The sequence below is a fragment of the Papaver somniferum genome, chromosome 2 (assembly GCF_003573695.1).
Source record: "Papaver somniferum cultivar HN1 chromosome 2, ASM357369v1, whole genome shotgun sequence".
Taxonomy (NCBI): Eukaryota; Viridiplantae; Streptophyta; class Magnoliopsida; order Ranunculales; family Papaveraceae; genus Papaver; species Papaver somniferum.
Window position 1 is genome coordinate 90425701 of NC_039359.1, and position 22156 is coordinate 90447856.

The following is a 22156-nucleotide window of genomic DNA, read 5'->3' on the forward strand; positions in this document are numbered from 1 at the left end:
AAAATGGAATACCCTATTTTCCATAAATATGTTGAAAATGACATAAACCTAAAGTTTGGATAAGTATTTATTAATACTCCCTTCGTTCTTTTTTAATAGACTGATTTTGTTTTTAGAGAAATTTATGGAAATTAAGAGAACTAATCATTGAAAGTGGTCCTCATGACAATTGTCAATAAAAGAAGTGAAATGAAATGGTCCTCATGACACTTGTCAGCAAAAAAAAGTGAAGTGAAATGGTCCACATGACACTTGTCATCAAAAGAAGTTAAGAAAAAAATAGTCTCAAAAAATTAAAGTAACATTTGACTTTCCCAATTAGGAAACAACCTATTTTTTTTGAAACATTTATTTATAAAAACCAGTCTATTAAAAATGAACGGAGAAAATAGTTAGTAATATTTTTGTTAAATATATATAACGCATGTGAAATCATGAGCCCCACACAACCACATTAACCAACAACCCGCACTTATTTTTTGTTATAAAAATGGAAAATCCTGCACATGGGATTAAAAACAAAATGCTAAATATGGGATATAAAGCCATCCCCGCGATATATATCAAAACCTTTGTAGTTACAACTTACCTAACCGTTGCATCAATCTTACCACAGATGTCGTACGAACTACGGTACACGTGAAAAACACCGAGTAAGTATTTCAAATTCCAAACGAAAAAGTCGTCGGTCACAACTCTCACATCCACACATACTTTTTAGTAACGAGTCTTTACTCTTTACATAGAAAACACCGCACACTTCTTCACTTTCTCAATAACCGGGAATCTCGCTTTGAGATAATAAGCCAACCAACTTATCACAACGTTATGCAAAACGCAATCCTACTTATCATATAATCCAATTCCCTTATCATTTAACTTATGCACTTATCATTTCGAGAACTTTACCAATACGTCCATCTCGCTTTCGTTTGAGGTATTAATTTTCTTAGCGTCATCCTTAAGAGTACGATAAACGTTAGATCTAATTTTCTTAAATTTATACTATCCCAACCAAAGGAGTACCGTCTTCGTTAGCTAATTATTTAATTTTTTATTTTCCTTCAGAGTTCTCTGTATTTATATATAAAAAAAAAGTTAAAAGAGAAGAAGAGAAAGAAAACCACGACTCATCTTCTTCTTCATTTTTTTTCTTTCTGTCGGCAATTTTTTTTTCTTCCACTATAGATCTGTTCCCTCGTTTAGTCAATCGACTAGTGGAAGGAGAAACGGTGATTTTTTTCCTCCAGATTAGGTTTGAAATTTGAAAGATGAGAGGCTGTATCGATCGATTTGTGTGAGATTGTTAAAGTTGAAACCCTAATTCAAGTTCTTTCGGAGGTTTTGTTCATTTTTGTAAAGAAGACGAGTTATATCTGTATTTTAGGGTTTAGAGTTTGATCTTGGAGGAGGAGACTGTGAATATGTCTTCTCTTAGCAGAGAGCTTGTTTTTCTCATACTTCAGTTTCTTGATGAAGAGAAATTTAAGGAATCTGTTCACAAGTAAGTAGTAATTTCTCTTTAATTTTGTTGTTTTTTTGTGTTTTGTTGTAGTTATTAGTTTAATTTGTTTGATTTTGATATTTTTGTTTAGATTGGAGCAAGAGTCGGGGTTTTTCTTTAATATGAAGTATTTTGAGGATATTGTTAACAATGGAGAATGGGATGATGTGGAGAAGTATCTCTCTGGTTTTACTAAAGTTGATGATAATAGATACTCTATGAAGATCTTCTTTGAAATACGGAAACAGAAATATCTTGAAGCTCTTGACAAGTTAGTGTTTAATTTCATTTCATTTCATGGAATCAAATTTCATTTTGCTTAATTTTATGTTTCCTTGTTTGGTTTGCAATTAGATTATTCTTATTTTAGAAAATTGAGGTTTCAGAGGATAATGACGAGTTGTTTGTATTTATGTTTCAGACACGATCGTTCTAAAGCAGTAGAGATTTTGGTCAAGGATTTGAAAGTGTTTTCGGCTTTTAACGATGAGCTGTTCAAGGAAATTACTCAGCTGCTTACTTTAGAGAACTTCAGGTAGTGCAAAATTGGATTGGATGAATTTAGTTCATGGAATAATGTTTGTTTGTATGGGTTTTGTTTTTTTCCTTCCCCTATATGATTTGTCGATTTCCACTTTTTGTACTTTCAGGGAGAATGAGCAGCTATCTAAGTATGGTGATACCAAGTCTGCTAGGGGTATAATGCTTGCCGAACTAAAAAAGCTGATAGAGGCAAATCCCCTTTTCAGGGACAAGCTTCAGTTTCCCACTTTGAAGAACTCGAGGCTCAGGACACTGATTAATCAGAGGTAACCAACCATAGTGTAGTTATTTTAGCTTCGTTATTATCGACAAAGAGGAAATATTAAAAGGCATAGCTTCTTATGTAGAAGTATTCATTACGTGTCCGTAATAAAGCAGTGTTGACACGTCTGACTATAAGCCAACACCTATGTATGTACATATATATCCATGTCTTTCCTAACTATTCATTTGGTTCATTATACCTTGTTTACTTGAAGATATCTTCCTAATAAATTTTACATAAAAAATGTATTATTTATTTTCTCATGCTTATAGCTGATTAATAACTTGGTTTTTGCATCAGAAGTTGTTATTTCCTTGTCTGTTTCATATTGATGTATATACCTTGTTGATATCTCTGTCTTATTAAATATTTTTTTCCTTTGCTGAGTTGATAACCCCATACGATAGAATCCTCTGTCTCAGTGTTATGGTTATTAGCCTTCTTTAATTTTTAGATTTGTTTGCAGTTTGAATTGGCAGCATCAACTTTGTAAAAATCCCAGGCCAAACCCTGACATCAAGACCCTCTTTGTGGACCATACTTGTGGACAACCAAATGGCGCTCGTGCTCCTTCCCCCGTCACTAACCCGCTAATGGGTACCATTCCTAAAGCAGGGGGCTTCCCCCCACTGGGTGCACATGGTGTAAGTGAAATTAAACAAATTATCTTCCCTTGTGAATATCATTTCCACTTTTTTAATAAGATAACTGATTGGATTTCCCATTTCAGCCATTTCAGCCTGTTCAAGCACCTCTACCAACATCTATTGCAGGATGGATGGCTAATCCCTCAGTGGTGCCTCACCCTGCAGCTTCTGCTGGGCCTATGGGTTTAGGGGCTCCAAGCAATGCAGGTACTTTTGTTGGCATAAGAATATTCTTGGTGAAATAAGGCCGTTGATCGTTTGCGTTTGGAATGTGCTGTATGACTCACATGTTTACTTGTCTTTGAATTGTTGCTTTTTAATGCATGTTAAGATTTTCAATCTGAATAATGCCTTTTGAAGTGCATAGCAAAATATGGGAAAGAAGTATGCATGCTTTTGTGCGTAGAGACTCATTCTTGTAGTACATAAGAGTAGTATGTTAATGTAAATGAGATTGTTGTTTTTATTGAAAACATTGTAGCCATCATCAAAGAGATATTTTGAGCTATTCATGTGGCAATGACTGCGATCATGCTGGCAGCAATAATAAAATACTGTGGAATATACTAGACTACTTAAGTCACTGATAGGGAGAGGATGTTAGAAAATATAATTTAATAGAATTAAAGTAGAGATGAGTATGAATGTCTTCACATTTACATTTTCCTCTTGACCTTATCCTCTGGTTTATTTATGCTTTATTTGATATTTTATTAATTATTGACTACAGCGAACCTTTTAAAGCGTCCAAGGACTCCTACCAACAACCCTGCCATGGATTATCAAACTGCAGATTCTGAACATGTTTTGAAAAGAACAAGACTAGGATTAGATGAGGTATTACTTTTTGAGCGTATCCTTCAGTTTTGATTATTCTAAAGTAATCATTTGGGGATTACTACAAAGTACGTTTTTTTTTTTAGTTTTTCTCTTACATTCATTTTATTAATCTGTTTAATTGACTCCTCTTCATCTACTGCAACAGCCTAATAATTTGCCAGTTAACATACTGCCTATCCAATACCCTGGTCAAAGTCATGCTCAGAGCTTATACTCTTTGGATGAACTACCTAAAAATGTTGTTATGAGCCTGCATCAAGGCTCTGCTATCAAGAGCATGGATTTTCATCCTGTGCAACAGACTCTACTCCTTGGTTAGCTTGCAAGTTGCATTTTGTGTTTCTAGTTGTATAATTACTTTAATTGTTTTCTCTGCACATAGATGAAATAAAGGCAGCTATCATCTGTTTCTGATTTATTGGGGAATTTGAACTTTCAGTTGGAACAAATGTTGGTGATATTGCTATCTGGGAGTTGGGTAACCGCGAAAGGCTTGCTCATAGAAATTTTAAGATTTGGGACAGTAGCACATGCTCAATGCCTTTGCAGGTGTGACTTCTGCATTTTAACTAAATGTGTTTTTACTAATCTATCAAACATGAGATTAAATTCAGTTTTCTTGTTTATCTAATTAGTCCGCTTTGGCGAAGGAACCTTCTATATCCGTTAACCGTGTAATGTGGAGTCCTGATGGTGCTCTTCTTGGTATGTTCCAGATGTAAAAAAATTCTGCTAGTTTTATTTTGTATGTGTTGTAAGATTGAAATTAGAGTGCTTAAAGATTGTTAACGGCAAGCCTTGATGGATTCATGTTTAAGATTCCTTTTTACCATATTTTAAACCCATGCTCCAGGTGTTGCACACAGCAAACACATTGTGCATGTACACTCCTACCATGGTGGGGACGACGTGCGACATCACTTGGAGGTCTGTATCGTTCTTCTGATGGTTTGGTGATTAAGTACTTTTTATTAGATGAACTACCATATGGTCCATCACCCCGTCTAATTTGTATGCATTTTTACATCTGCATTATTTGGAGAATATGGATTCGCGGGTAATTATTTACGTCTGAATTGCTTGTGAAATTTGTTATACCATTTCAGATTGATGCTCATGTTGGTGCTGTTAATGATCTTGCTTTCTCTCACCCAAATAAACAATTATGTATAATCACTTGCGGTGATGATAAATCTATCAAGGTATTAATCATACTTAAGAAGTTCACCTCTGGTAATAGTGGTCGCGTATGGTGGAGTGTTGAAATTTGTGACCTGAATTGTAAGAGCATGAGTTTTTGTAGGTGTGGGATGCGGTCACCGGTGCCAAACAGTACACCTTTGAAGGTCATGAAGCACCAGTCTTCTCTGTTTGTCCTCACTACAAGGAAAACATTCAGGTGCTTTTCTCTTCATAGATGGCATAAGATATTCATTTTTCATTTCCATCCTACTTAGGGTAATCTGGAAGCTGCAGTTTTTTTTCTAACCTCTCTGTCTCGCAGTTTATATTTTCAACAGCTGTAGATGGGAAGATTAAGGCGTGGCTGTATGATAATCTTGGGTCAAGAGTCGACTACGATGCACCAGGCCAGGGTTGTACGACCATGTCCTACAGTGCGGATGGAACAAGGTTTGTAAATGGGTTCTTTCTTTCACTTCGATGACAGTACAAAGTGTCCCGTGTTCTGGTGCAAGTTTATTTGTTTAAATTATATGAACTGTTTGATTGAAACACCTGCGTCTTTGGTATATGTAAAACTAGATTATTCTCATGTGGAACTAGTAAAGATGGAGATTCATTTCTCGTGGAATGGAATGAAAGTGAAGGGGCAGTAAAGAGAACATATATAGGATTCCGGAAGCGTTCGACTGGGGTTGTGCAGTTTGATACCACTAAAAACAGGTTCTTGGCAGTTGGGGATGATTTCGTGATCAAGATTTGGGATATGGACAACCAAAACATCCTGACAACTATTGATGCAGATGGTGGATTGACGGTACTACTACATACACCCTTGATACAAAATACCTACTTTTCCTTAACTTTTCGTGTTGCATAAATAAAACAACCAATCTTCTTTATATTTTCTACAGGCCTCTCCCCGTATTCGGTTTAACAAAGAAGGGACATTGTTGGCTGTTTCTGCTAATGATAATGGTATAAAAGTATTAGCAAACTCTGATGGACTCCGCCTACTACATTCTGTTGAAGGTCCAAGAACATCTGAAGCTGCTGCAAAGGTAACCTGATCATCTCAACTTCTTAGTAGACCATAAATTGAACATGTTATGTGAAAGTGACTTTAATTTTGCAGGGACCCATGATTAATGCATTGGGAGTTGGGGGTGCAGTTGCTGGACCAAGTGCTGGACTTTCTGATCGAGGTCCTCCTATAGTGGCAATGGGTGGATTGGTAAGTTGATTTGATGCTTCTCGTGGGTTGTTTGGATCTGGATTGTTCTGTTCTTAGACACATTCTCTGTATTTGGATAATGGTATATAGAATAACTACTGTACTTTTATTTTCTGTAGAATGGAGACAGTCGAAGTTTGGCGGATGTGAAACCGAGAATTACTGAAGAATCTGTGGAGAAACCTAAGATTTGGAAGCTCACTGAAATCAGTGAACCTTCACAATGTCGCTCCTTATGCCTTCCAGATAATTTGGTAGCTCTACGGGTACGTCTTCTCTTAATTACAAATCTTGAGTGGTTTACCCATTTGCTTAGGTGTTGAAGGCGTGCCATGCATCCATTTTATAACTCTATGCTATCTTGTTTCCATCTCCGCATCGAGTTACCTTTACATCTGCCTTTAACTGGCTAAAGCTAGCTGAGCCTAATACATACAGCAGATACATAAGGAAAGAGTTGCCACACTTGCACTGTTTGGACCTAGACTGCTTAAAAGTTTGTGGTCGACTTCTTTAATTGAGGTTTGAGCTGTAGCTGAGATAAGTGTTAAACTTTTTGGCTTGAAATATATGGGATTTATTGACTTTCAACCTAGAGTATCTCTGAAACGTAATATTGGAGACATTGTTTTCACCTGCATGAAATTGGTTCCCACTATTTGTCTATTTTTCTGTTCATAAGAAGCATGTATTGTCAGATTGTTTTCCCTTTTAGTCTATTTGGATTGCCCGATCTTCTAATTATAATGGTTGTTCATTTATCTTTTTTTAGCTAAGTTGTGGTTGTTCCTTTCTCATTAATGGTTTATCAGGTTTCTAGATTGATTTACACGAATTCAGGAATTGCCTTGTTAGCTTTAGCAGCTAATGCGGTTCACAAGTTGTGGAAATGGCAGAGGAATGATCGTAACACAACAGGAAAGGTAATGATTGATGATCTGGAAACTTGGATGTGTGCAAGACTTCTTGTTGTCACTAAATTAAATGCATAACCTTTTGCAGGCAACCACCAACGTGCCACCTCAATTATGGCAACCCTCTAGTGGAATACTAATGACCAATGAGATCAGTGATACAAAGCCTGAAGATGCTGTTCCTTGCTTTGCACTTTCAAAGAATGATTCTTATGTTATGTCGGCATCAGGAGGAAAAATATCACTTTTCAACATGATGACATTTAAGGTATATTAAAATCATTGTCATGTATTAATCACTCATCATCCTTAGCTCCTCCTTTAGAAACTTGGTGCTGAATTTGGCTTATGCAACAGACAATGACGACATTCATGCCTCCACCTCCAGCTGCAACTTTTCTGGCTTTCCATCCACAGGACAATAACATCATTGCCATAGGAATGGAGGATTCCTCTATTCAAATCTATAACGTTCGAGTTGATGAGGTCTTGATCTTATTCTACTGAGAATTTAGTTGGTTTGTAGCAAACACATGCCCTAACATTGGTATGCCATCCTTTTGTAGGTTAAAAGTAAACTGAAAGGCCATCAAAAGAGAGTAACAGGTCTTGCCTTTTCTAATTCCCTGAATGTGCTTGTATCATCAGGAGCAGATGCACAGGTCAGTGAATTTCTGTCCAATTATTCTCGTAATTCCATACAAGTTACAAACAAGTAGTGGTATTGGAATGTGGAATTTTCAGAAGAAATGTTTGAATCGTCAGTACAAGAAAATAGTCTATAGACCACATTTTGTGTTGCTATTTTGAGTCATTTTGTGAATTAATTTTGTTTACCAGCTATGTGTTTGGAGCACCGATGGATGGGACAAACAGGCCAGTAAATTTTTGCAGATTCCTACAGGACGAGTGTCAGCTCCACTTGCAGAGACTCGTGTTCAGTTTCACCAGGATCAAATACACTTTCTGGTAGTTCATGAAACTCAAATAGCCATATATGAAGCACCAAAACTCGAATGTATTAAACAGGTAATTTGGGTTCGTAGCTGTTGGTAATAACATGTGTTCCAGCTTACGTTGGTATTTAGTTTTCCTTCTGTACATTTATTTCAGTTGGTACAGATGCATGCCGCATATTGTAGGTCAGCACTTGATTGTCTCCCACTGGGTATCTTCTAGATGATTTATCAGTGGGTGGTTTTCTTCTGTCCCATTTGTTTCATTCAGACGAACTTCGATAGATAATTAATTAATTATTCCTAGAGACATTTATAAAGATTGGTTACCTCTTTAGATCAGGTAAATTAAGATTGCACATCAGCTTAAGTCGCCAGTCTCAACTAAACAAATTTAAACCTTCTCTTCAGTGAGATTTTGAGACAAATTGAGAATTCCTTATAGCTTGTGAGTTTTCTTCTATAGTTGTCTGTATAGATGAATTTGATCTGTTATATGTATTGATATTCTTACAGTGGATACCACAAGAATCGAGCGTTCCTATTACACATGCTACATACTCCTGTGATAGCCAATCAATTTATGCTAGTTTTGGAGATGGTAGTGTTGGTGTATTTACATCCACAACACTCATATTAAGGTGTCGGATTAATCCTACTGCTTATCTATCACCAAACATCAGGTAATTGTTGTGGCGACCTTAGTAATTGCACTTGTTTTCCGTAAGACCTAATTTTTCTTTTCTTTTCTTTTCTAATATTAACTAATTTCTATATTAGCTCGAGGGTGCATCCACTTGTGATTGCGGCTCATCCAACTGAACCTAATCAAATTGCACTTGGCTTGAGTGATGGAGGGGTCTACGTCGTTGAACCGTTAGAGTCGGAAGGCAAATGGGGAACTGTTCCACCACCCGAAAATGGTGCTGGTCCAAGCATTACATCTGGTCAAGCCGGTGGTTCTGATCAATTGCCAAGATGACGATATGCTCTCCTGGCACCAGTACATGATTTTTACCCCTAATCCCACTCGACTGCAGCTCATGGGAAATTAATCATTACCGTATTATTTTTTAGGGTTAGGTGGCTGACTGACAGCTCAAGCAAATCTTTAATCGTCATCACCTGTCATTAACCTACGGTTAAGACTTTGGCTGATGGTCCAGTTCATTTGTAGAATGCTTGAGCTGAAGGTAGATGATTGTAAATGTAGAGGCAGGGATTTATGGAGGTCATATGATTAGGTTGTTAAGGTAAAACTATGACATTTTACTACTAACTAAATTGTGAATCATAGGGTTTGAAGAAGGAAATATGGAATGGTTTCATTTTTCTTTGTGGAGCTCTGCAAGTTTCAGCTGTATCAAAAAGTTATTGGTTTACTAGACATTTTTGTTAGAGCGGTGCTGTCCCACGCAGCTTAATAAGCAAACAACTCATCAGCCATCGGATCATTTCACAAACCCGTTAGATTAAAATCAATTCAATTTTCCATTTAAAATACAGCTAGCAAACTTGTGTAATTAAAAATAGATCCCTTATCTTATTAAATAAAATTAAAACATCCTCTACAAATAGTGATTCTCATAGTAAGTACCATACAATTAATTATCAAGAATTGCAAAAGTTTCTTAAGAGGAAAGAACTCACCTTCTTCTTCTTTAATTAAAAACTCACCTTAGTTCTGATATCTTATGTCTACGGATCTTTACGCTAGCTAGCTAACGAAGTTTGCATAGTGACTATGCCAACTATACTATCTATTTTATACCTATACAGTTCTATAAGTAAAAATGCTGACATGCAACACCAACCAAGTCACATGAATGAAATCGATCTTACTGGTTATTACTTTCACATATTTAGTTTGACTGTATATTTATGCTACTGCCTGTAATCATTAATCGATATATTTTTATGGGCTACATGATTCAACCACTTGAATGTATCAAGGATTCCTTTGAGAGAGGAGCCTTTGAAGAATGGAGATGCTGGTGTTACTAATATGCTTCCATCCAAGCATGTTTGTTACCGAGGACGGAAGGCAGATGCTTTATCAAGAAGAACTAAAGAGAAAGTTATGCAGTTCATATTTGTAGCCACGAAAGTTACGCAGTCCATATTTTCTTTAGATTTTGTAGTCATGGAAGCTATGCAGTCACATATTTTTGGTTGGTCTTGTAAGAAAAATCACATTTAGCTTCGATAACTTACGAAAAAAATTCCAAAACTCTCTTCAAGTAATTTTTTTTGGCTGCAAGAGTTGTTTTTTCTTCTTCTTTTTTTATCAGCAAAAATATCTACTTTTTTTTTTTTTTGTAAGTTAATAATGCATTCAAAAGACTAATTTTGGGAGTTAGTAACCCGTACAACATGATGAGTAGAGCCATCTAATGTTGGGCTTGATGAATCAACCCTAGCATTTGATTTATCTACTTCTAGAGCTACTCTAATACATTTAGGAGGTTCTTTTCTCCAATTAAGAGTTGATCCGAAGTTTTTGGCTTCTTTGGCCATTAAGTCAGCTACATTGTTAGCTGTTCTTGGAACAAAATAGAAACCTAAAAAGTTATTACAAGACTTAAGTTCATTGGTAGCTTCTTCTAATATGGATATACTCTGCCATCCTAACGAAGATTCAAAACCATTAAGGTAATCAAAAAGATTTTTGCAGTCACCCTCTATTGAGAAATTTGACAAGCCAATTTCTGCCGCCCATTTAGCTCCCTGCAACAGAACTAGGGCTTCCGCTTCTTCAAGGGTAGAGGCTGTGAAAGCTCATGCTCTTCCTTGTTCAAGAGTTCCTGCATCACTTCTAAGAATTAAAGAGAAACCTGCTGGCAAAATTAGCTGAAATCCAAGTTGCATCAATATTTAATTTCAGCTGAGATCTCTTAGGAGGATTCCAGTTAGGGGTTAAATTTTTTCCTATTTTAACTTGATTTAGTAATGGGTGATCCTTGTACCAGAATTCTAAGTATCTATGGATTTCAACACCTAATTGAGCACTTGTCTGCTGTTTGTTTTCAAAAATTAGATTGTATCTCTCCTTCCATATGAACCATGCTTTTGTCAGTGCAATTTCTACAAGTATAATGGTGCTCTTTTTATTTATCCAATCCTTACAGATGTCTAAGAAAGTTGTAGAACTATGAAGTTGAAGTTTAACAGGGTAAGGCTCAGCTGCCCAGACCTTTTTGGCATAAGGACATAAAAATAATGTATGTTCTATAGATTCTACAACATTACAGTTTAGAGGACAATTTGGGTGTACATCTTCCATGAATTTTGCTAACTTAAGGTTTGTTGACAAAACATTCTGTAAGCATTTCCAAGCGAAAATTTTAATCCTCTGAGATACATTTAATTTCCATAGAGAGTTCCAAAAAGAATCAGGTTGGCCTAGATTGTAATGGTTTCTAGTTTTTTCAGTGAGCTTATTATACATAGACTTAACTATAAATCTCCCCGATTTTGTGGGTAACCATCTAAGTGTATCAGATATACCTAAAATGGAGAAGAAGTAACATAACAAAGACGAGATTTTCATATACCTGGTGGTAACTTCCATTTTCAGCATTCTACAAGGAAACTTCACTGCAACCTGCAGCAACATAGGCAGCTAGGAAAGCCTGTCAAGGGGTCTTGCTGTTGCTGACATGGAAGTATTATATGTAGGGGGATGAGTAGACATATCTGCTCTATATGGAAGTATTATGTTGTTGTTCCAATCGACTGTTAGTTCATTACATCATCAAATCAACCAGTGATAAAGAAAAATAAAAGGATACAATACAAAATGATTTTTTTTAAGAGGGACCTACTTTTCATTACACAAGTTTTCCAGCTGTATTACAGGTGAAAAACTGAATTGACATAAATTTAACGGTGAGTGAAATGATCCAACGACTAAGCAGCTGTTTGTCTATTAAGCTGTCCCATGCCGCTGCGTGGGACAACACTGCACTTTTTGTTATAGGAAGGGGTTTTTGGATTAAGGGAGTGATAAACTCGTACTTTGACTCACCTTATATGACCTGTCCAAACTTTCATACGAGTCGGACAAAACGACCCTCGCATAAGACCCGGTTCAAAACTAAAGATAACCTCCCTCCTCCTTTTTTCCCCCTTCTGTTCTCATTATTAACCGTGAAGAACACTTACAAACCCCAAAATCTAATTTCATCCAATGTCAAACCATCAAGATTTTGAGCATTTCATCACCAGAAGTATATCTATGAAAAAGTCTCAACGACAATGATGGGTGAGTATTTAGATTATGAAAGAAGCATTTTGGAAACATCTATTTTCAAATGTACCAGATTTTTTGGAAAAGAGAAATTCTAGGTACCCAAGTGACTAATCATGATTATCTCTGTATTTTATATATCTTTATTAAAAAAAGAAAAAGAAAATGGGTCTATAAAACTTGGTTCGTTCATACGAATAGAAGAGAAAAAAATCATTCACTTTCACTTTGCGGAACATGATTACCAAATTTCTCTAACATGCAAGTGACGGGAAAATGTAAGAGTTCACTACCACTTGAGTGCCAGTGAAATTATGGCAGTAAAGTGTTTTTTGATAGTATGATGGTGGGAATCGTTGTTATATGGTAGAATAAGAACTTATTGTTTAAATCAGCTAGATCATCCACGGTAAGAAAAGAACCGGGGATCGGCAAATTCCCACAAGTTTTGACCATTGCATGTAGCAGAAATAGTTAGAATGCTTTTTGATTCCCTACTAACCGTGTTTTTAAGTGCACGTCCTCGTCCTTGGCTTCATGGTGGGATTAGTGGAGTTATAATCAGAGTTTGAAAGTTGTGGAAGGAGTTAACTGTTCTTCACCATTGTCCATGGATCACTTCAAGTTCTCGAGGAACGGGTAAAACTTGCAGGTCGTTGTATTCCTAAGCACGTTAACGTACTAGAGTTTACTATTGATGTCATAGAAAGCTTGGTTTTGCAGAAATCAACAACTCCTGACGATCAATTTTTTGTCATAGAAGGATCAAGACAACAACAAAGAAGAAAAGATACACAACTTGGTGATGATAACTCCATATTCAGATTCAGATTCACACTTTTCTGACGAGACAAAGAACATGGGACATCCAAATGTCACTTTTGAGAGATTTTGCAATAACATTTTTTAGAACCAAACAACTTTTTGTTGCACGAATGCTTCAAGAAATTTGAGGCTGATATTAGTAAGACTAACCAAACAAATGATAACTAGTACGACCGTTACCACAGGGGGAGGGCCGACCGGAATTTGAAGATGGGTTTGTCTGCGACTACTTTCGCCCTGTTTAGGAAAAAGTGATACTTTCTCTAAGTATTAAGCCGCTACAAACATTGTACCACTACAAACTAATTTCGGTCTGGACTGTAGTTGAGCCCCAATCAATCTCACACTTATCCAAGGTACAATTGCGCTCCTTACGTCTATGATCCCAGCAGGATACTACACACTTGATTCCGTTAGCTGATCTCACCCACAACTAAGAGTTGCTACGACCCAAAGTCGAAGTCTTTAATAAACAAATCTGTATCACACAGAAAAGTCTATGGTAATAGATAAATCTGTCTTCTAAAGAAATACCTACGAGTTTTTGTTCCGTATTTTGATAAATCAAGGTGAACATGAACCAATTGATAACCCGGACTTATATTCCCGAGGAACAACCTAGAATTATCAATCACCTCACAATAATCTTAATCGACTAGCGAAAGAAGATATTGTGGAATCACAAACGATGAGACGAAGGTGTTTGTGACTTCTTTTATATCTTTCCTATCAGATAAATCAATCTCAAGCCAATCTTACGATTGTACTCAAATACGATAAAAACAGCAAGATCAGATCACACGACTACAGAGAAAATAGTTGGGTCTGGCTTCACAATCCCAATGAAGTCTTCAAGTCGTTAACCTACAGGGTCTCGAGAAGAAACTAAGGTTAAAGGAGAATCGACCCTAGCTAAAACAACTAGTATCACACAGAAGGTGTGGGGATTAGGTTTCCCAGTTGCTAGAGTTCTCCTTTATATAAATTTTCAAATCAGGGTTTGCAATCTAAGTTACCTTGGTAACAAAGCATTCAATATTCACCGTTAGATGAAAACCTGATTAGATTAAAGCTAATATCTTTCAACTGTTAGATCAAACTTAGCTTGTTACACACAAATGAAATGCACGTTTATTTAGGTTTGTATAATCGTACCCAAACATGTACACTTAGTTGGTTCAACAGTAGTTAACCAAATGGTTAGCCGTATGAGCACTTCCATATCAACCATATTTTTCTTTACCACAACTAGTCCAAATGACTCAAATGAACTAGTTAGAGAGTTGTTCAATTTCTTAGATCTTATAGAAGTGTACAAGACACAATCGAAGCAAAAACGATTTGATTCACTCGAATCAATTAATGAACTTTATAGCCATGGTTTGCAAATATGCCTTCCTTAGTTTATATAAGTTTAAGTTCACCAATAATCATTTTTAAAAAAATAACCAACTTAAGTACGCATACTGGTACGCGGACTTAAGTACCCGGAATGAGTTTGTTTTCAGTTCACAAACTCCAGCAGATTTTCACGGGACGTGAACTTCCGATGGTGCGCGGACTTTAGTTCCGGTTTTCCTGATCAACAAAGTATGCATAATTTGGTTCAAGGAATAAGGACTTACACACATATGTGTTACCACACAATGTTTATATCCTTCCAAGGTTATATATTATAAATTCTCATTTCAGTCATTGAAACATTCTTAGAGAACGTTATATGATTGTATTCACAAACCATTTTTCGTCAAAGCCATTTTCAAGTAATTGAAACTTAATATGACTTTCGTCATTAGTAAAGATGAACTTGGCCAAAGCGAAAGCTTTCCAACACATATTTCGAGAAATAGATACGCGAGATAAACTCGGCTCGAAATAGCAAATGTGTATAATGAAAGTATATATAGCAATACGACTTTTGTCTCAAGATAGGAGATAGAGTAGATAGACTTATGAGTGATATATAAGTTCAAGTCTCCACATACCTTTTAGTCGATGAAGTTCCACAAGTTCCTTGAGTAGTTCTTCGTCTTTGTATGATGATCACCATGGAGTCTTGAGCTCAACTACACTTTCTATCCTAGTCCGAGACTTAGCTATCAGTAGACTAGAAATCAAGACTTATAGTTTTGATCACTAACATTGAAAAACATGCTTGAGATAGCAACGCATGCGAGTTCGACCGAGCAATGCTCTAACACTTTTATTGACTAAAGAATGAAAATATTTAGTGTTATTATCCGTATCATGTATGTTCTTAACTCTAGATTTCTCTTTGAAGAAACTAGTTTAAATCTTATACCAGGTTTCCATATCATGAGTAATAATTTTTGAAAAAGTGGGGTGATAGACGCATTTATGTGTCTAATATAGCTCATTTGTATATATTGTTAGTACTCGATATTGTACTTATTTGGTTATTTTATGTATTTGTAGGTGTTTTTGGAAAATAATCTCTTGCGGCGAATTTGGCTAAAAATGTGGCATTTGGACCTCCGTTGATAACGTACCGGAAGCGCCTCAGAAGTGTACCAGAAGTATCCCAGAAATACCCCGGAGGAACCCCGAAAAAAATGCGGAAAATGCCCCAGAGGACACTTGCTATACGGACCCTTGATTTTGGATAAGGGGTAACCTAATTACTAAGGGGTGACCCATTTCCAGGCATTTGCTAAAGGGATACCAGCCACAGATAAGGGGAGGTCAACTTCTCAAATTCAAAAGAAAATTTTGGCGGGAAAAAGGGCAGCAGCGTCAACAGTTTTGGATCAAGGATTTGAGCGACCTAGCAGGCGATTCAATGGGCAAATTTGGTACCCACGGACTCTACAAGACATAAGGGACCTGTTAGAAGCGATTAGACCCATCTAATTGGGCTGGATAAGTCAGAAAATCCACACAAAGTCAAGACAGTGCACACGGTCCCTGTTTAGGGTTTTGAATTGGTTTGAAAGATTTGGGAGAGATTCTTGCGTGGGATATACTTCAAAACAGTTGAGTTCAAGTCAGAGAAGATTTTGGGAGCAATAGAATAGCTCACAGACGCATACAAAGATCGACAGATGGAATTATTGTTCAAACTGCACGTGAAGAATAAGAGATTTATTCTCGAATTTGATCGAGTTTCTAGGGAATCTGAAGGCTATATAAGTGTTGGTTTACATCAAATAAAGGTTAGAAACCTTTAGGAGAGAGTTTAGAGTCGATGAGAGCCTAGGAGAAGCAATTATAGAGGAGAGAACGCTGCTGCTGCTGCTGCCATTAAAGCTTCTGAAGAACACGAAGAACAGACTCGCAGAGACAGTCGTTCTTCAGCAGACTTATTTTCATACCACTGTCGTTGTTTCACAGCAGTAGATAGTTATCGTTTACAGCAGTCTTAAATTACCATACTCTTTTGTAACAGTGGCGCTGAACACCACTACAGCGTTGCTAATTCCTATTTCATCATATAATCATCAATAAAAACATCTATTTTAGCCATGAATTTATCTTGTGAGTGTGTTTTTGGGATGAGGAGCTAAACCCATTAGCCGAGACGACGGAGGAAGCCATTGGTAATTTATTGGTATAATTCTAATTTTTATATTTATTTGCAATATTATTATTTGATTATTTGCACGAATTAAAATTGAATTAATAGTTTTTATTGAGTAATTGTGAATTGACTTGATGAAGCATGCTGGGTTTTAGTAACTTTTGATGTTTTATACTTTTTAATTACAATTATTACTTCAAAAACTTATTTGAGGCAAATATTAGACTTGATTTTAAAGATAAAAGAACTATTTAGAGTTTACTATTAAAATGGTCATTGGTGGAATCCTAGTCTTGGTGTTTTTCTCCAAAACTTTGAATTATTTTATTTAGTTGCCTGTTTAATTTAAATCTATAAAAATTGTTTTCTTCACAAGTCTGAAAAGACCCAGTTTTTACCACTACTACAATCACTATTTGAAAAACAACAAATTTTTGGCGCCGCCGACGCGGATTTGTGTTTAGGTAGCATTTTTTTTAGATTTTTTTTATTATTATTCTTGTTCTTCTTTACGTTTTTGGTTTTTTTTTGTTTCCTTGCAGATTTTTGAAGTTGGAGCGAGAGATAAATTTGCCAAAGCTTGTGGTGATTTACTTAAAGTTTGGGAGTGAAAACCAAAGTTAAAGGAGCGAAAAGAAGAAGATTTTCTTTATTTTGTTAAAAAGAGAGGAAAAAAAAGAGAGACATTTTTATTTTTGTAAATTTTTTTAGACTTTCTTTTCTTTTGTATTTTTTTTATGGACTTTGGACATTAATTTTGGGACATTTTTATTTTTATTTTTAAACCCTACGGAAGGGTACCCATAAATATAAACTGTTTGCAGGGAAGGACGACGATTACAATATCGTCTCGGCCCCTCGGGTTCGCACACGGCATAGGAGTCGTGGCCCGAGTCGACTTCAGCGGTTCTTCGCCCGTCTGGTACGGGAGGTAAAATTCTAAACACCCGCGAATCTCCTGCAAGCGGGTTACTGGACTCCTTAAGGTGAATATATGCTGAGGACTTGAATATGGACTGTTTTTAAATTCCTAGTAAAGGGCAAGGACTGGACCATATAAGATAAGGGTTCGGATTTCATCACCGCTCCCTTCTTGCCCGCCTTAGGAAAACGAAACCTAAAGCGAACCTAAGACTAAAATTTGGACTAGAAAGAGACCTATAGGGTATCGAGCTTAACAGGACAATCATTCGAAAAATATTGGTTACTCTTTTAAGCACACCTTGAAGTTCTTGACGGTTACTGCGAGTTGAATGCGTGACTGCGCCGCATTGTATCGGTGAGGTTTTGGGTATCAAAGCTCCACTGAGCTTCCCTCGCCTCGATTCAACTTGCTTTAACTCGGATTGATTCCAGAGGGGTTTGCTTAAATTGTAACGAATTCCCTTTCGAAGGATTAGAAGCTGGTCTAGAAACAATCTAAGTGGAGCCATCATGCTTGTTGTTTGCTAGAAATCTTTAGGTTTGCTGTGGTAAAGTCGAGTCAGCCTGCTGTGTGATTGCTAGAACCTTCTTGTTAGGATTTTTATTTCTTTTTGAATTCTTTTAGTGTATGCCCGATTTTTTTAATAGGGCTTGGAAAAGAGATACTCTAGGTCGATTGATTAGCGAAAAACCTAGTAGTTCTTCTGATTTAAGCAGGGAGCTCGAAGAATCTTCTTTGGAGAGCCCTGTTTTTGGAAACTTCTGTTTTGAGAATCTGTCTCTTTGTGAGGATAGTACCCCTAGTACTTCTGTTGTGCCAGCGATGGCAACTTTGAAAGATTACATGTTCCCAACTAGGACCAACCGAGCTTCATGCATTAAATTGCCAGCCACTACGGCTAATTTCGAGATAAAACCTAGTATTCTTCAGATGATCCCTATATTCTTAGGAAAAGATGATGAGAACCCTTATTTCCATATTAGGGACTTTGAGGAAATCTGTGGGACAATTAGAATAAAGGACCTTACCGATGAAGTCTTGAAACTTAAGATGTTTCCCTTTTCTTTGAGAGACAAAGCCAAGACCTGGCTTAACAACCTACCGTCTGAATCCATAGAAACATGGCAGGAACTTATCGCTGCCTTCTATATGAAATTCTAACCTAAGCATAAAACTGCAGCTGTTAGGCAGAAAATTAGTGCTAGTGTGCAACAAGAGGGAGAGTCTCTTTATAGGTTTTTAGATCGATTCAATGATCTCCTATCTCAGTATCCTCACCATGGATTTGATAATATGAAACTTGTACAGATTATTTATGATGGTTTAGACTATTCAACCAAAGCCATGGTTGAATCTATGTGCGCTGGTGAGTTCACTAGTAAAAATGCTGATGATGCTTTTACCTTCTTAGGAGCTATCGCTGAAAAATCCCAACAGTGGGAATCTTGTGTTGAACCCCCTAAAAGACTCTTGGTCAATAGAAGTAGCACCAATATGGTAGATACGAGTTTTGCGTCAGATGCTAAGTTTGCTGCTTTATCCAGAAGGTTAGAAGCTTTAGAAATGGGTCAGACTAAAAATAGGTCCCTTGTTGAACCTAATAGAGCCTCTCAAGTCTCTAGTTGTGGAATAGAGCCCGATAATTCGTTTTGGGAAGGTCAGGTTAGTGAAGAGCAAGCCCATGCCGTCTATAACAACTCTAGGTTTGAGAACCGTCAGAAGTTTGACCCATACTCAGAAACCTACAACCCTGGTTGGAGAAACCATCCTAATTTCTCTTGGTCTAAGGGCCAGAGTCAAGGCCAGTCTAGCAATTCTCAGCCTCCCCCAGGTTTTGGTTTTAAGAACTCTTCAGGTCAAACCCAGTTTCAGAACACTTCCGAGAAAAAGATCTCTACCTTAGAGGATACTCCACTATGTTAGCAATAACCATGAATGCTACAAAGAACCACATGAGCTTTCAACAAGAAACTAGGCAAGAATTGAATATATTCCCAGAGTCTTGCCAATTAGAACTTCAAGTAGGACAAATAGCTAAGTTTATAAGTGAGAGAGAAATGGAAGGTTCCCTAGTCATACTGATCCTAACCCAAGAGGAGAGAAATCGTACAATCATGTGAATGCTGTCACAACCCTAAGAGTGGAAAGAAAGTTGACAACAAGGTCGCCATGCCTGATAGTGAACATGCTGTAGTTCACCCTGCTGAGCCAGAAAATGAGGAGACTGATAGAGTCTCCAAAGAGACCAATGAGGGTCCTGTTGAGCCTCACTTTGTTCCCAGAGCCCCGTTTCCCCAGCTGCTAGTTCCGACTAAGAGGGAGTCCAACTTTAATGATATATTGGAGGTTTTTAAGCAGGTTAATATCAACCTTCCATTATTAGATGCAATTAGGCAGATTCCCTCTTATGCCAAGTTCCTTAAGGACTTGTGTACGCGAAAGCGTAAGCTCAGTGTCCAGAAGAAAGCCTTCATAGCTAGTCATGTGAGTTCTATTATTCAGAATACCACTACTCCTAAGTATAAAGACCCAGGGTCCCCTACCATTGCTTGTACAATAGGTAAGTACCGTGTTGAGAAAGCGTTGCTTGACTTAGGAGCCAGTGTGAACTTACTGCCATACCATGTGTACCTTAAGCTAGGACTGGTGAGATGAAACCTACCCAGATAACACTCCAGTTAGCTGATAGGTCCGTTAAAATCCCTCGTGGTGTGATCGAGGATGTTCTTATTGAGGTCGACAAGTTTATTTATCCAGTGGATTTCGTGGTCCTAGATACCCAACCTGTCCCCGACCCAGAGAACCAAATACCTGTGATTTTAGGTCGCCCATTCTTAGCTACGTCTAATGCGATCATAAACTGTCGAAATGGTATCATGAATCTTCTTTTGGTAATATGACTATTGAGCTGAATATTTTTAATGTAAACAAGCTACATTCTGAGCTATAGCACATGTATTGAAGAGGTGAACATGATAGGAACCTTAGTTCAGGAGTCATTACCAAACATCGTATCGGAAAATACATTGGAGAGTTGTTTATCCCATTTTAGCCTGGATTTCGACGACGATAATAGTAACATTGAACAAGTTAATGCTCTGTTGGATTCTGTTCCTATGTTAGATATTGATATATGGAAAATAGGTTCGAACCATTACTAGCTTCTGAGTCTATCTTAACACCTTATTTAAAAGAGCCTCCTGAGTTGGAGTCTAATTATACATTTTTAGGCCCACCCGAGTCTTTCCCTGTGATTATAGCTTCCGATTTGGATAGTGATCAGGAAAGTAGGCCAGAGACCGTGCTTCAAGAAAATAAGGAAGCCTTAGAGTGGACCATAGAAGATATGAAGCAAGCTGAGGATGAACCACCTGATTATGACTTAGAGAAAGCAATTGACCTTTTTCAAGAACCCGATGGTCTAGAAATTAGGAACATTGTGACTAGTCATTGTAGAGGCACCCAAAATTCTAAGTTTGGGGGTAGAGAACTAGAAGAATCTCTTGAGTATTTTAAGGACTGGGAAGATCCGGAAATTCAAGCAATAATGAGAGGTTTGTGTGAGAGTAGTGAAAACCCTAAGTTTGGGGCTAGTAATGATTCTTGTGATCGTCAATTATCCCCATTAGAAGTCCCTACTTGGGACTCGAGCCTAGTGAGGTATTCCATGAGTCTATTCAGACTCCACAACCCGATCCTCCTGATAATGTCCAGGAAAAAATCCATATATTAGAGACCCGTTTTTCGGATGAAGCTGTTTGCCGAGACACTCATATGAATCCCAAGTGGTCACCCGAGATAAATCCAGTTGTCTTGCGAGAAACTTTAGATCAGGTTGTGCTATATCTGCTCATTTTTCTAATCTTGAGCATTTGTCTCCTATTCGTGGCAGTTCTATTTGGTCTTATGGACCCACAATTGTTTCGACTATTGGTATACGACTTTGGAAGGTGAAAATTCTTTTTGAGGTATTTGATGTCTAGCTAATGACTATAAATTTAGCATTTACTGGGAGGCTCCCGCGTTCTTGTGATACGGTAATATCCTTCCTTATTTCTTTTCCCTCCAGTGGTAATAGTTTCTCCTTGTTCATGCTTTTAATTTCATCTTTAGAACATTGAGGACAATGTAAGATTTAAGTTTGGGGGTGGGGAAGAAACACTTTTTGTCACCTTTTTGCAATAAATAAACTCCAGAGCCTAGAAATTTATGCCTATTGAAGATTGCACTAACTAATCTAAGTGGATGGAAGCATTTTGATTGTAGGAGTTTGAGGAACCAATCTGATTAGATGGAAACATCTAAAGAGTCTATTCATAAAAGCACAGAGCTCAGGTGTTAGAAATAACATGATAGTTTCACCATATCTCGTTGAGTCCTTTTCACTTCTATTTTTATTTTATTTTGTTTTTAAACTATGTTTCTCTAAGTGATAGGTGGGGCCCACGATTCAAGTTGTTACCAATGCTAGGGTGAATTAGAGTGATTGAGATACCATGAAAAAAAAAATGTTGAAAAAGAAAAAGAAATGAAA

At 37.1% G+C, this 22156-nt stretch overlaps 1 protein-coding gene across 1 annotated transcript; it reads left to right on the plus strand.

Annotated features, from left to right (window-relative positions):
* The first annotated feature begins 1118 nt into the window (after positions 1 to 1118).
* LOC113348370 (protein TOPLESS-like) lies at positions 1119 to 9436 on the plus strand. The gene is made up of 25 exons (XM_026592096.1): positions 1119 to 1504; positions 1596 to 1775; positions 1926 to 2039; positions 2155 to 2313; positions 2779 to 2956; positions 3043 to 3166; positions 3690 to 3796; positions 3945 to 4113; positions 4239 to 4348; positions 4435 to 4504; positions 4653 to 4726; positions 4906 to 5001; positions 5103 to 5198; positions 5304 to 5431; positions 5564 to 5798; positions 5896 to 6042; positions 6117 to 6215; positions 6335 to 6481; positions 7028 to 7138; positions 7218 to 7397; positions 7487 to 7615; positions 7696 to 7791; positions 7970 to 8158; positions 8602 to 8768; positions 8866 to 9436. Exons 1-25 carry the CDS (start codon positions 1425 to 1427, stop codon positions 9065 to 9067), a joined length of 3387 nt encoding a protein of 1128 aa, XP_026447881.1. The 5' UTR covers positions 1119 to 1424; the 3' UTR covers positions 9068 to 9436.
* The last annotated feature ends 12720 nt before the right edge of the window (positions 9437 to 22156 follow it).